Raw genomic sequence first — 15,658 nt, forward strand, 5'->3', positions numbered from 1 at the left:
TCTAAGATGAAGACATGATCTGTAGGTTGAAATCTTAAAAAATCAGATTTCCCACGAAGAAAACTTAAATGTTAGACACCAAAAACTGGCTCCGATCTTGTCTAACCTACCAACTAAGTAATGATGGATATTGACAGGCCAATTCCTTTTCATTCTTTATATTGTACACACACTTTCTGTGGATCACAGTGGGGAACTACTAGTGTATAATAATGGACTTTTGCTGTTAAATGCATTGGTGAAGTTGATTCATTTACTAAGGATCTGATCCAATAACGTCCTTATTTTAGTCCAGATGGGGACGGGCTAGAGCAGAAGAAGAGGCCAGGATGGCTTTTCCATTCCTAGCACAAGTTCTGGCAACTGAATGTTAATGGTTACAACTCGCAGGCTTTAACACTCTTAAAATTCTTTCTGAAAGCTCTTATCAACAATTCTTCCCCAAAGGCTTAGAACTTCCAAGAAAGGGATTTCTGGTCTAGAATTCTGAATTCTACTTTCTCATCTTAATAAGCAGCAAGTTGCCCCAATTGCAAAGGGGAATGGAACTGCTTGGCAAGATCCTGAGATAATACCTGAAGCTATTTTCCCTACTATTGCTCATAAATACTTCTGCCAGTACCACATATTTCTCTAAATCAGACACACTAACAAAGACAAACCCAGACTTCTGCACACAAAGGCTTATCTTTGGCATAGCACAAATCACCATTGTTCCATCTCATTAATATCGCAGGAGTCAATTGGAGCTAAACCAAAAAAAAAAAAAAAAAAAAAAGATCTGTCTCATGATATAATTGAGAAAATAAGAGTAGTGATTACATTTAATGCTCTGAATACTTTAGGTGTGAACAATTCTAGTCATATGCTATTCCAAACTTTTAGAATAAAGGCCTCCAAATAATAGATTTCCTTTAAAATAGTCCTGTAAATTAATACTGCCTCAATTACTTACAGGCAAGAATGCTGATTGATTTCAATGGAATTTTACAATTCATCTTCCCAATGATGATAAACTAAAGTGAAAGACATTAAAAATGGGGCCAAGTCTCAACAGTTTTAAGATTTGTGAATTAATAACTCAGGATATAATATTTGTGAAAATGAATTGAGGTCTGTCAAGGATTGTCAGAATCAAGACAGACAAACTAGTGGCTATTAAATTCTTGGCATTTTCAGTAGCGCTCAGATGCAGGGAAAGTACTGATGGATCTTTAGGATTTCAACATTTTAAGATCCCTAGTACACCTAAAAACATCCTGAAAGGTTTCCTAAGCTATATTTGAAACTTCTTGATAGTTAGCAAGGCCTAAATGAACTGTGCTGGTACTAAAAATATCTATCTAGATTTAAAAAGTACTTCTAGTCCCAGAAACAGAACTGAAGTAGCTGGTTTAGGAATATCTGTTATCCAACTCACCCCAAATCCTCCAGGGCTCATCAAGCTGTCAGGTGGACCAGTCCTAGATCCTTTGTTATCAGGCTACCAACAAGTTGAAAGTTCCCAGACCAAAGTTCTTGGCAACAGGAGGTTTAGAGTCAAGACAGAAAACCAGGGATTATAAATCTAAATTTTTATTAAGACAAAAACTGACAGAGCTTGGTATGAAGTTCAAATCCAACAAGTTTACATCTTAATCAAAATTTTCACAGAAACTTAAAAACATGCTTTAAAAAAAAAGACTTTTTCTTTTTACAATGACATTCTAGTTATAGCCCACCCTAGGTGACATGAAGAAATGGTGGGTCTCATGATTCAAGACAAGAATTATTTCAGGGACTGGGTAATTCCCAGGATTTTTAAAATTCCATTTTAACCATGTTTTTGTTTTTTTTTTTTTTAAAAAAAGAACCAATGCCCAGGGTAAAAGTTCATTCTTTTCCTGAGGCTTTCTAAATCATTCAACCCTTGTGTTGATCTGATTAAACTTGTGCTGTCAGTGTTAGAACACCACCACAAATGGTTTTGGAGTTCCAAATTAAAAAAAAAAACAAAAAAAAAAAACAGAGGCTCCAAGAGTTATCTACCCCTAAGACTATGGGCCCTGTCATCCTCTACCCCCACATATCATTGGCTGGATAGGCAAGCTGAGATTTAAAACAACTCAGTTGGAGGAGATGGGAGGTTGTAGGATTTTCAGTTCAATTTCAAGAATTAGCACCTTTAACAACAGACTGGCCTATCTGTGCTTCTCTTCTCTCCCTTCAAGTTCCCCTCACGATCCCAGCCTCTAATGTCTAGAATTCCATCTCCAAATCAGTTTGGAGTAGTTTTTGGGAGATAGCACTAATTTCAGGCAGAGCATACCTTGGCTTATAGGTTTTAGACATTCACAGCTTTGTACAGTCTCTCACAGTCCTCATTTATGTTGCCAATGACCATTTAAAAAAGTTAAGTTTCTGGACATGGAACTGGATTATTGTCAGTTCACTTCCCCCTGCCCCCCTCCCCCATTTTAACAAAAAAATGACCCTACTCAATCCCTTTATCCCTTCCCCCACCCCCTCCAAATGATACACCAGTAATAGCCAAAAACTACACACATGCTACGTGGTAAAAATGCAGAGTTAACACTATTGGGAAGGCGGCTGTGGGTTGTGGAGATGCTCTTTGAAGAGCTGCAGTATCTTATCTCTTTGTTCGACCCCACACTTGCTCCACAAGGTCTGTTCTTCATGGAAGGGCCTTTGCTTCTCCTCTCAGCAAAGTGAAGAATGGGCTGCCCCAAACATTTTTTCCCTCCACTGGGACAAGTCTGCAAAGTATACAGCACAGAAGTGCCGAAAGCCCTTGGGATGCTGCTGTAAGGCCAGGAATCATACTGGCTCTTCAAAGGACATCTTCTCAAGCCCCTTCTATGGTGTCAAGACAAGCAGAACGCTTTCTACCCTTCCCACTTCAAATCCACAGTCTGAGGGACACAGAGGCTGGCACATGATGGAATTAATTTTTGTCATCTTTCTTGTCATCATCCTCTGAAGGGTAAGAATGCCACGTCAGCCTCTCCTCATAGAAGGAGATGACCACTTGGGGGCACTTGATGTTGGCTTCCTTGGCAGGGACTAGGTCAGCTTCATCAGAATTTTTCCTGTAGAAATAAAGCAAAGCCTATCAAGACCAAGTTGGACTGGGAAGCAGTGAATATAAAATTTATTTCCACAGGATGAACAGCATGGTCCAAGCAGAGTTTGCTGATGACTTATGGTCAGGTAACGTTACAGAATGAGATGGTTTTTATCTAGCTGATCACTTCTACTGCCCCACCCCTATGTTTTTGCCAAGAACTGATCAAGAAGCTGGCTCTCCCCATTCCCCATCCTACAAATGGTATGAGAGTGGCTCGTTTTCTGTAACAAGTTTACCACAAGAACAAGAACCACAGTTATATTAGATTCCTCCAAGAATTTAGAGCTCTGATCTAGGGGGTCAGATTACTATTGATAAAAGCTGAAATCCCAGGACCAACTTGATTCCAAGTAAAGATGAAGTCTCGTGCCTTTTTTTTTTTAAACCAGAATTAATGCGACATTTTACTTTTCCTAACTTTCATCATGAATCTGAATTTTCTTTTTGATAGTTTATCCTTGACAATAACATTCCTAATTGACAGAAACATGTCCATACATAATTTCTAAGGTCTTTTGGGATACAATTATGAGAAATTATATCTTTAGGGCATTAGTAATGTCTCATGATAGAAGCAGGGAGAATATTAACTGTCCATCCCAACAACACAGGCTCCACAGATCATAGTTTAATTCAGATCTTACTATATGCTGTCAGAGACTAAGACAACTGAGCTTTGGGGATAGTGTGAATTTAAGAATTTTGCTAAAAGTCCACCAATCTGGTAATCCCACATAGGAAAAGGGAATATCAGCTGTGACAGACTTCAAATGCCATTCTCAAGCTAACTGAGATGTTAAAAAAAATGTTTCTCAAACTATGCTGAAAGAAACACTGAAACATTGGAAGCTTTTTTTTTTTTTTTTTTAAATTATCCATATATTGTTTAGGTGTTAAAAATAATTTTAGAAGATTTTACTACCATGGTTCTGCCAAAGTATGATTTAAACTAAAGGCTTCTATCATTGAAGGAAAGTAGGAGACCCATAGTTTGTTTTTATTTTTTTGCACTTAATAGTATTGTATTATTTCCTAATTAATGAAAAGACAGTTTTCAACATTCACTTTTGTAAGATTTGACTTAGAAATTTTTCTTCCTCCCTCCCTTCCCAAGACAGCAAGTAAAATTGATATAGAAAAACCACAGTTCTAAAGTAAAGGAATCAGTAGAAATCTTAGGAAGTTATTAGTTTAATGATGATAAAGTCTCAGAGGATGGGCTTTTGAAGCTGTTCTAATTCTAAAGGACTGGACTGACTGCAAACCACCTACTCTAGCTACTCATTTTTAAAAATACAAAAGATCAGCTTCATTTTTTTAAATGAGAAATTCTTTAAGAGATTTTTAAATAGGAATATTTTAAATTGAAAGAGTGCAATTGTCAAGAATTCTGAGCAATCTAAGTATTAAAATAACTTTTGCTTTATTTTAGATGCTTTGTGGAAAATTAAAAGGAATTGCGGGATTTCCTTTTGTATCAACTGGAAGGGTTTGGGACTATTTCAGTAAAGAAAATCACATAGGTTCCATACAAATACTGAAGAATTAGCTAACAGAAAGCTCTCCCTGGGGTCAATTCAATTTCTATTTGGAAATAGTAGAAAAATGTCCAGTCATATTTCAAATCTTTTCCTGAATTTTTATAGCAGTGGAGTGAAATTCTTTCCCATATTATTTTCACTCAGATTGTCTTTCTCCTCCTGGGAGATGAAAGCTCTCTGGGAGGTCCAGCTTTTTTTCTCTGGCAGATGGGCAGAACAGCCATCACTTTCCCACCCTCCACAACTCCATCCAGGGACAATGACAGACTCACCATTTCATCAGGAACATCAATTCCCCACTGGAATCTGTAGCACCAATAATCCTTTCAGGTTCCAAACCTCGGGCAAAGCCTCGGGGCTTTTCTGACTGAAAGATCATAAGTACAGAAAAATATGTGAACTTTGTGTTCAGAAGTCTGCTTTGGTTCTAAATTCTGCTATGTTTTAAATCACTCATGCCTTACCAATTCTAAAAGTGGCCATTTTTCTACAGAAAAAAAAGTGAATTTCTTACCAATTTGTGCATAGTATAAAATCTATGATTTTTTACTTTATAAGGAAATATCTTCCTCTTTTTATCCTTGAGAATAACTGCTTTGGAGTATTTGAACAGGAAAAAAATCTGAACCTTTTAAAAATGGCTTATAACTGAAAACATTGGGAATTTCTGCCCTCTGGGATATAAACCAATTAAGAGATTGCACCATCAAGGTAATAATAGTCGAACCTTGCTTCTTTCTTTCTCACATAATGGTTGAGTAGAAATATGGTTTTCTCAGCAAAGGATCTCAAAGTAGTTCTCTAAACATTAGCTTAGCTAGTTTATAAGTCATAACACTCAACTTTTGTTTGCTATGTAAGAGCTTACTGAGATAAGAAGTGAACTTCGAAGTCCCAGTCTCAATTATTTTTATGTTGTACTGAAAGAAGTGTGAATCTGGGCTAAAAATTCCTTTTTCCAGTCTTACCTCCTCTTTCTTCTTTTTTGGCTTACTTTCTTCCCCCCTATCTTCATTATCTGAATCAGCTTTGCGTTTGCCTCCCTCTGTTTTGTCCGTCTCATGGGCTGTTTTCTGTGATTGTAAAAACTCAGCAATGAGGTCAGGGCAATCCAGGTTCTCCTCTGGTTCCCATGTGTTGTCCTCACTGAAATCAGAGCACCAAAAGTCAATTTTTCCAGCCAAACTTACTGTAATTGAACTAACAGGGTTGCTGTCAGGTTAACTGTTGAATCATCAACTGGCCAGTACCTTATCCCCACAACAAACTGGACCAAGAAGAAAGCTGATCTCTCATAAACAATTTTGCTTCCGATTTGGAGTTATGTGGAAATATTTTCTACCCATAAACTGTTCCCCAGAAGACAACATTCTACCATTATAGTTATTTAGATACCTCTTATCTCTAATAGATCATAAGTTCCTTGAAGGCAAGACGAACTCATTTTATCCCAACAGCATCGAGCACAATGCCCTGAACATAGTAAGTATTCAATCGACAGCTTACTCGGAGAAGCCTTTCCACTTCAGCAGATACTCCACTTTGCCTTTCACCACTCGCCGGTCAAGGACTTTTTCCACCACATATTCTTCTTCTTCTTCTTCTAGTACTTCTTCCACTTTCTTCTTGTTTTGCTTTTTTCCCATTGTACCCGCCAGCTTTCTGGTATAAAGGCTGACGCTGCTGAAAAAATAAGAAAGGAAGGGGGGGGAAAGCTATCAGGATCAGAGAAGGGGATCTTCAGAATGATTTCCCGAATGGGAAAACCAGAGCCAGTAGTACTCTGTTTTCATTTTTTGCTATTAACTATGTGCAGTCCTCCCTATACTTCTCCCTCTTCCCCATACTGCAGAAGGACATGTGCAAAATTAGAAAAGTTATTCTATCAAAGACCTAATGAATCTCAGCAATTCTATAGAAGTCTTGAATTCAAACTTAAGACTGCAAAATGTATAACTAAATTCAGTTATTTTTCTGTTGTGTTTGACACCACTGGATATTTTCTTGGTAAATTGGAGTGATTTAGATACCGTGCCCTAAGGCCTTAAAAGCAAAATGAATTCAACTTTTAGGGGAAAAAAAAAAACAAAAAAACAAAAACATGACTCTCTTTAAATACCATATTAAAAATATATCATCCCCCCCATCCCTTCAGACTTCTTAGAAACATGTCAGACAAAAAAAATCTTTCCTCCCTCTAACCACACTATACTTTAAGCTTTCAATTTAAACCATCTCTTGAATTAATAAAAATCCTATAATTTCGTGTACTTTCGGAAGATCATGCATATAAAAAAGATTATTAAACTGCTCCTTTGTTTCCTTTAGAATATTTTTAAAATCCTGTCCTCTCCATACAATCCACCCCAATAGAATTATCTGTGTGCCATAGTTAAATAAATATTTGAGGTATATTGTAGTAATGAAAGGCAGGTTAGTATTCATTGATTTATTCTGCTTGCCACTAGATGGTGCTCCTGTGCCTATAAGGAAAAGGACAAATTTTCTGTATTGGACTGTCAAAACACCATCTCAGGCTTAAAACTGAGAAGCAAAATAATTTGAAGGCAAGGAGGTACAAAAAGAATGCTGAATTTAGTGTCAGACAACCTAGGTTTTGCTTATCACCAGTGTGACTATCTTATCCTAAATATAAGTACCAAAAACCTACATACTGACACAAGGATTAGAAGCAACTGAAATTATAAACTGCCTATAGTATTAAAAGAACTGATTTCTGAAAATCTAATAGAAATGCCTTTCTTATTTACCATTATGGAACAACTTTTTTTTTTTTAAATAAATTAGGTTGTCTACATAATTAGAATGTTAAGTCTAACTTTTGACGTAATGGAGATAACATACTTAGGTTTTAATAAGTTCTTTAAAAAAAAGTTACAGATATGGTGAAAAACAGCATGGGACTTGGGACCCAAGAAAAATTGGATACCAAATCCTGCTTCTGAAAGAATCCACTGAATCCTTCTAGAATATTAATTTTCTTAATTCAAAAAAATTAGGAGATTGAAATTAGATATGATCCACAAAAGTCTTGCTCTAAATCCAATGGATATGTTTAAAATTCATTGCATCTTAAATTGAGTATAGATTATTTTAAAGATTGTGCACCAGGGACGCAGGAGATTATAAGCATGAGTTATAATTTACTATGCAGTAAGTGCTCAATAAACAAAATAAACACCATAGAGTTCAATTATGGTTTAGTTTTTCTTAATTCTATATAACAAAATGCTAAATCTTCAAAACTGCTGAATTGGTTGTACCTTCAGCATGGTATCTCCTCTGAATACATCAAGGTCGTTTGGAATGACCAAAGTAGGACTTAGCTTATTGATACTTTCATAAAATGTTTCTGCCCCATCCCATTAGTTGTATAGCTATTTTTGGCAAGCATTTACTTCAGAGTTCCCATCTCTTCTAATTTCTGCTGCTCTCTTCTATCCATGGCCCTCTCTGATGCCTTTCCCTTTTCAGCTCTTGAAAATTGGACTTATGACCTCGTCACTTAACTAAAATGACTTTCTTCAAAATTACCAATGATCTCTTGTCAAATCTAATGGCTTTTTCTCAAATCTTATTTTTCTTGCACAGTAATTTAACAGCATTTAATACTACTGACCTCTTTCCGGATTTCCTGACATTGCTCTCCTGATTCTCTGTTTCTTCTCAGCCTCCTTTGCTGCATCCATTCCATGCCTATTAACAGAGGAGGTACACTACCCTGGGCCCTTTTTTCTTACACCCTCCTCTCACTCACTGACTTCACTGGGTCCTTTGAGCTTAATAATACCCCCTTTATGCAGATAACTCCTAGATCTTCCTATCCGGTTCAAATCTTGTTCTGGACCATCAGCCACTCAGTGTATATTTTGTACCGAATACTCAGGAAGCATCTCAAATGTACCATGTCCAAAACAGAATTTGTTATCTGTTCCCCAGATAACTCCCAATCTTCCCTGTTATTGGCAAAGGTACCACTATTCTTCTGGCCATTCAAGTTCTCAACCCAGGTATTATTCTTGACTCTCTTCTCTCCCTTCAGTCAGTTGTAAATCTTATCATTTATTATCTTTTACAACATCCATCTATTTCTCTCCTCCTACATAGCCTCTATCCTTGTTCAGGGGCTCATCACCTCCTATGGACTATTATAATACCCTTCTAACTCAACTCCCTAACACAAGTCTCTCCCCACTCCAAATCATCCTTCACACAGGCACCAAAGTGAATTTCCTAAAGAACAAATCTGACATGTCACCACTCCAAATTTTTAATAAATTCTTTGATTTCCTTTTGCCTACTGGATAGAATAAAAACCAACCAATCAGTAAGAATTTAGGGAAAATGAAAAAATGCTGTATGCAAAAGGGAGTGCTTGAGCTGCATTTTGAAGGAAAAAGCATAGAAACTAATTAAGAGACCACTGAATAATTTAGGTTAGAGGTAGTAAGGACTTTTAATAAGGTGGGAACTGTGTTGTAAGTAGAGAAAGATAGGATAGATGTTATGGAGATAAAAATGACAAGACTTGACAATTGATTGGATATGTGAAGTATGAAAGCCAAATTCAGTTATAAAATTGATCACTAGATTCTTGTCGATGTTCCCTATTTTGTGAGATGTAATTTTGTAAAAGCTTTGTTCATGATTCTGAAAACATGCTAACCACAGAATGTTCCAAGAAACACGGGTACAAAATTCAAATCTCCTATCCCCAAATGTTTCAACCTCAACTTATCAATCACTAGCCAATCAATCAGAATAAAGGAATACCTACTTCCTGAAGATTATGTCATGTGATTTGTTCCTCTTTAATGATTGTAATAATACCGTGTAAACTGCCAAATGGTGTAGCTGTATCAACTGAGAGGTCTTGACAATAGCTTACTGTCAATTGCTAAGCTAATAAATTGATATGCTTGGAAACTTTAATCTTTGTCCCTCAAATTATGACAAAAAAATTATTTAAGGCAGTTAAATACTAAAAAGTGCATAAATCTAAGTCAAATCCAGCCTCAGAAATTTATTAGTTGCCTTATCACTGGAGAGTTACTTTACTGTAAGTTCTTTTAATATGTAAAAGGGATAATAAAAAATACCATCTACCTTCCAGGTTGTTGGGAGAATCACAGTATAGCTCCTGGCATGTGGTGAGCACTATCTAAAGGCTTTATATGTAAGCACTCTATAATTGGTCTTTAAAACATCAAAATTTGTATTACCTCTAATTTCTATTGTACTGATTTTACAATGTAAATGATTTTTATGCTTTACTGAGTTTTATAATTATTATAAATAATGTTTAATATACTAAATAAATTTAATATTGTAAATATCCAATAAAATATTTATTTATAATTACTTTATAATTGAATTAGTTTCAATCTAAAGCCACTTATTATATCATCGAGTTGAACACTTCCTTCACTTAGTGTAAAGGCATAATTAAAGGAAAAAATGTTATATCACTTACTTTATTTCACTTATGTTATTTCACTTATTTAGCTGCTCAGATGTCCGCTTTTTGTCTTTTAAGCACCAACAAATTAACCTGGTGCCATTCCCCAAAAGATATCCTTTGGTCTTGCAAAATTTGGGGGGAGAATTTTCTCTTTCCTCCAAGGGGGCATTTACTATGGTAGTTTTGATCCCCTAGCAGAGTTTACAAGAGATAAGTGGAATGTGTAACCTCACCTGAATGTTGCTTATTTTTCTTAGTATATAGTGAATTATAATATTCTATGACTACCAGACATTCTTTCTTATATATTAATAAAGAGAGCCCTTCTTATTGAAGTCACTGATCTTACTGAAGTGGTCAATGTGACCTGCTTTGTTAATAAGTTAGATGTGTCACTATTAAACTGATTTTGCTTACAGTATATATCTCAGTTTAACATTACTGACTTTAGAAAATATGGTCTTTATGCTATCATTATAAATTGTCAAAATTAATATTTTTCCATATAGAATAATTTGAAAATGAATTTAACTAAATTAATGTCACAAGACTAGTTAAGTTTTGTTTCATGTTTAAATCTGCTAAGCCATTGCTGGTTTAAAAGAGAATTGCATTTTTTCCTTCCCTTTTTTATTCATTACAGTTTCTTCTATAAACAGGTTTAATATGACTATTTTTGTAAAATTGCAGATATTGTTTAATCCTACTTAAATAGTACTTTGAACTATAACAGGCATTGCTGGTTTAAAAGAGAATTGCATTTTTTCCTTCCCTTTTTTATTCATTACAGTTCCTTCTATAAACAGGTTTTTAATATGACTATTTTTGTAAAATTGCAGATATTGTTTAATCCTATTTAAATAGTACTTTGAACTATAACAGGCAATTAGAATTGTATCTATTTGAAAATGTTTTTAGAAAAGCAACTTCTTCCTTAAACTAACAATTATTCTTTTTAATATGAATGTTGTTAGATTGCAAATTTTAACTGTTCAAAAAAAAATGTGATAACTATGTTTGAAACTTGTTAAATACTTAAAGGTGTATGCTTTGTGCTAAAATGGATAACAATAACAACTTACTGTTAGAAGTAGTAAAGTTCTCTTTAAGCTGTGGGATTCCTTAGGGTTTTCTACTTGAGTAAGATTATGAGATTTTGAAAGCATGTTGTAACATTCTAGAGTTTGAGAAACTAGAACCTCTCCAAAATAAGGAGATTTACAAGTCTGCATGCAAAACTTATCTGGTTGTTACTTATGCAAATTAAATTAAAAAATGTTAATTTCATCTGAGAGGGGAATGAGCAATACAGATTTGAAGGCTTACTAAAAGCAGAATTTTTTTTTTTGGGGGGGGAGGGTTTGAAACAACTATTCACTGAATGTGTAAACTAGTATTCACTATCTATGTGTGAAACCAGAATAAATGAAAATGTCCTTATTTGTGCTCATTGTTGACCATATATAGGAACATCAAAAATAACAACAACTAGGCCTAAAACTGCAATTAGTAAAATTTTATCATTTGAAGTAAAATCTTCTGGAAATTTGTTAAATAGATATTTTTCTAGATTTTGATTTCAGGTATGATTGTCTAGATTGTCAAGAAGCCACCTCTCACCACTACTCAAGAGAATGCCAGTGAAGTCCAAAGAAAGCAGTCTGAGAACTGTTAATGTCTATGGCTGGGACAGTTAAGGGGGACAATCTTGCATAGGCAAAGGTAGGACCTTTTGGACTCAATTTCCCATAGTGCTATTTACTTTCTGAACAGGAAATTTCCCCATCCAGTTAATTGAGTCTGGCTATAATACCCTGTGCATACTGTGGAATTCTGACATATGATTCATGCCTGAAATCAAAACAGAGCTAAGGGAATTTCCCCATTATGACTTACACCCTTGAGGAGACTGTTATTACCAAGTCTCTTCTTTTCTCTCATAGCAAATTTCTATAATCAGGGCCTGAATTTGTTTTGATTCATTGCTTGCAATTTTGTCATACAGTCATAAAAACATATCAAAAGATTTAAAAAATAGCTGGTTTTGAATGGGACATAATTAAGAAGTCATTTATTGGTTTTATTTATAGTCTTATAATGCGTTCAAAATAAAAATTTGAAGTATCTCATTCTTTAGAGTGGGTGATCTGTGATAACATTCTCCTACAGAAAACTGAGAATGAGAAAGAATTTGAGAAAGAATTAGAAAAATATAAAGTTATTTTCAAAATTGTCCATATTAGGGGGCAGCTAGATGGCACAGTGGATAGAATAGCAGCCCTGAAGTCAGGATGACCGGATGACCTGAGTTCCAATTTGACCTCAGATACTCAACACCTCCTAGCTGTGACCCTGGGCACAGCTTTGCCTCAGCAAAAAATAAAAACAAAAAACTTGTCTATATCAGATACATGGATTAGGTTAAAATACAAACAGTAAAGTGATCAAATAAACTTGATTAAATGAAAGTTAAATTGTATTGAGTTTTATAACTGTAAGATTTTAGTAGAATTACCTAGGAACCCTGACAAGTGAATCTGAGAATCTGCTAGGTCTTCCCTTCAGAGATGCCCTAAGAGTGAAAACTATTCCAGATGTCTTAAGATAGTTGAGTTATATGAGAAGCAGTCTCTGTAGACTCCTCCAAAGTGAATACTGAAACCCGGTATATCTGGGACTAAGATAAACAAGCTGATTGAATGGACACTGGTTGTGCATTGAAAATCTTATTGTATTACTTCAGCCTTTTTTGTTTCATGATGTTTATTGTTTGCTGAGTTGACGATCATAATCAAATGAATTCTTACTATTCTATATTGATGATTTGTGATATCCATGGCCCCAGCACACTTGTTTCTGATTTTAAGACATTGGGAAAAGTTTTTGACCAATTTGGTACCTACTGATCCTTAAATGAGTAAGATGGCTACTAAGGAGGATGAATGAATCCATTGATTCAGATTGTTTTAATGAAAACTCCCTTTTGTACTTTAATCCAGCTTTTCTGCTTCTTTTTTATTACTATATTACGTTGGGTTTGGGAAAACCTCAAAAGAGGAAAATTGATATTATACTGTTCTATAATTACTCTGTATTAACTGATGTATTGACTCTATTAGCAATATCTCTTATGTTGGTTCAGGATACTAATCATAAATACATGTGATTCTAATTATTTTAACTTAGGTCATGGATAAGTGAGCCATGGATAAGAGATCCAAGAATTCTCCAAGAAATGTGGGTACAAATCTCAAATCCCTGTCTTCAAATATTCCAACCTCAACTTCTGTTTACCTTCTTTTTTCTCTGCACAAGAATTATATCAATCATTAGTCAATCCATTGGAAGTAAGGAACACCTATTACTCAATGTTATTTGAATTGTTCCTCTTTATTGACTGTAAGTATTCTACGTCTTGGATCCATTTTATTGGTAATTATTAGCCTTGCTAAAACAACAACAACAAAAGATATGAGATTTCTATTGGCACAGGGGCGAGAACACAAGGAATTGTCAAGTTTATAACCTGGAAGAATCCCCATGATAGAAATAGAGATATTTAGAAAAGAGGTGGGCTTTGGGACTACCAAACAAAAATAGATGTTCCTGGAAACCTAGCCTGAAATGTACAATGAGCAACAGGTGAATGACTAAACTTCAAAGGAGAAAGTATAGTTAGTTATTGAGCTCTATGAGTCATCTGTACATCAACTCATGGATATCAAACAGGATTATCAAAAGTATATGAAGGGGCAGCTAGGTTGTGCAGTGGATAGAGCAACAGCCCTGAAGTCAGGAGAACCTGAGTTCAAATCAGTCTCAGACACTTAACACTTCCTGGCTGTGTGACCCTGGGCAAGTCATTTAACTCCAATTGCCTCCGAAAAAAAAAAAAAAAAGTACATATGAAGAGAGAAGAAAAGGGGACAAAATAGACTAAGGAATAGTTAGGTAACAAAATAAGGAAAACCTAGAGAGAATAAAGTATCCAAGAAAAGGTGGTTAACATTGGCAAATTAAGCACTAAAGTCAAGAAGGCTAAGCACAGAGAAAAGGCTATTAGAATGGACAATTAAAGAAATCTTAAACTACCAGAAAAAGCTATTTCAGTTAAGCAATAAAGTCAGAAGCAAAAATGAGAGGAAGTGGAGGCAAGGAGTAAAGACAGCTTTTTCCAGGAATATGGCTGAAAAATGATAGGACCAGATTCTCAAGGGAAAGATAAGGTACTAGGGAAAATTTAAGGATAGCAGATATGAGCATGTTTGAAAACAGTAGGGAAGGAACCAATGACAGAGATTGAAAATTAGAAAGATCAATTCTTAGGAGTGATTTTTAAAGTTCTTCATAAACTAGCCCCTTTCCAGACTTGTTTCACATTACTTTTTTCTCCATACTGGCCTTCTTTCTGTTGCTCACACAGGACATTCTATGTCCACTTTCTGGGCCTTTGAACTCACCTCTTCCCCATGGCTGGAATAGTTTCACTCTTTACTTTAGCCTTATAGAAGTCCTGATATTCCTTCAAAATTCAGCTCAAGTATAACCTTCTACAAGAAATCTTTCCTAATTTCCAACCCTCTGGGTACCTGGACCCTCTTTTCTCCTAACTGCTCCATATTCATTTTTTAAAAAATCTATTTATATTCACCAGTACCCCTCTATATAAGAATTAGAATAAACTCTTGAGGACTAGTGAGTTTTGTCTCTGTATCTCCAATATATGTTGACTTCTTAGTATTTCAGTACATGCTTTTGGATTGGTTTCTCTCAGCTTTTAGGTTAAATACCTATCTTTTACAGACAATCACAATCAATCTGTACAGTTCCTTCTGATTTTTTTGGTGAGTCTCCAACCCACCAAACATATACATTTATGAGGTTTTTAACTTATTGTTAGGTTTTGAAGATATAAAGAGTTCTACATTCCAGTCAAACTATTTTTGCTGTTCCATACATGTGATATTTTATCTCCTATGACTGTGTACTCTCCACCCATTTATTTCATTCTGACTTTTACCTCTTCAAATCCCTAGTTTCCCTACAAAAGTTTAGCTCAAATGTCATCTCTGCCTGAAGCCTTTAGTGATCTCCTCAAGTTCTTCTCCTTCCAACAACTACCTCATCTATTTCATTTACACTTACTATATATGTACTTGTATGTCTACAGGCTATGTGTTTCCTCACCATTTCTAAAAGGCATGCTAAAGTTAAAACTGTTATATTCATTTTTTCTCCCTCATGTTTAACATAGTAGTTAGTGCGTGGTACATAGTAAACATCTAATAAAATGCTTGTTAATAGTAAAAAGCAATTCTAGTACATCAGAAGTAATCAATTTGATTCTTTTAAAGCTATTTTAATCGTTGATTAGGAAAGACTAACATCGTCCCCTTCTTCTCACTTATGTCTAAGTGGCGTTGAAAATAATTCAAGATTAAAAGTGTCAAGGGACTTTGGAGCCTATCTAGTCAAACATGTCCATTTAACAGGAAGAAACTGAAACTC

At 35.1% G+C, this 15,658-nt stretch overlaps 1 protein-coding gene across 4 annotated transcripts in view; it reads right to left on the reverse strand.

Annotated features, from left to right (window-relative positions):
- Positions 1-1,559: 1,559 nt before the first annotated feature.
- The window catches only part of CBX1 (chromobox 1), a 38,181-nt gene continuing 24,082 nt past the window's right edge, over positions 1,560-15,658 (reverse strand). For 2 of the 4 annotated variants that reach the window (XM_051994720.1, XM_051994719.1), the window contains 4 exons: positions 6,175-6,351; positions 5,637-5,814; positions 4,941-5,035; positions 1,560-3,089 (listed from right to left, as the gene is read on the reverse strand). In XM_051994720.1, the coding sequence (XP_051850680.1) occupies positions 2,945-3,089; positions 4,941-5,035; positions 5,637-5,814; positions 6,175-6,314 (558 nt within the window). In that variant the 5' untranslated portion in view covers positions 6,315-6,351 and the 3' untranslated portion in view covers positions 1,560-2,944. Of the gene's footprint in view, positions 3,090-4,940; positions 5,036-5,251; positions 5,815-6,174; positions 6,352-15,658 lie in introns of those variants that run through there. The other 2 variants (XM_051994721.1, XM_051994722.1) reach the window with 2 other exon arrangements.

This window comes from Antechinus flavipes, chromosome 4, assembly GCF_016432865.1.
Source record: "Antechinus flavipes isolate AdamAnt ecotype Samford, QLD, Australia chromosome 4, AdamAnt_v2, whole genome shotgun sequence".
NCBI lineage: Eukaryota > Metazoa > Chordata > Mammalia > Dasyuromorphia > Dasyuridae > Antechinus > Antechinus flavipes.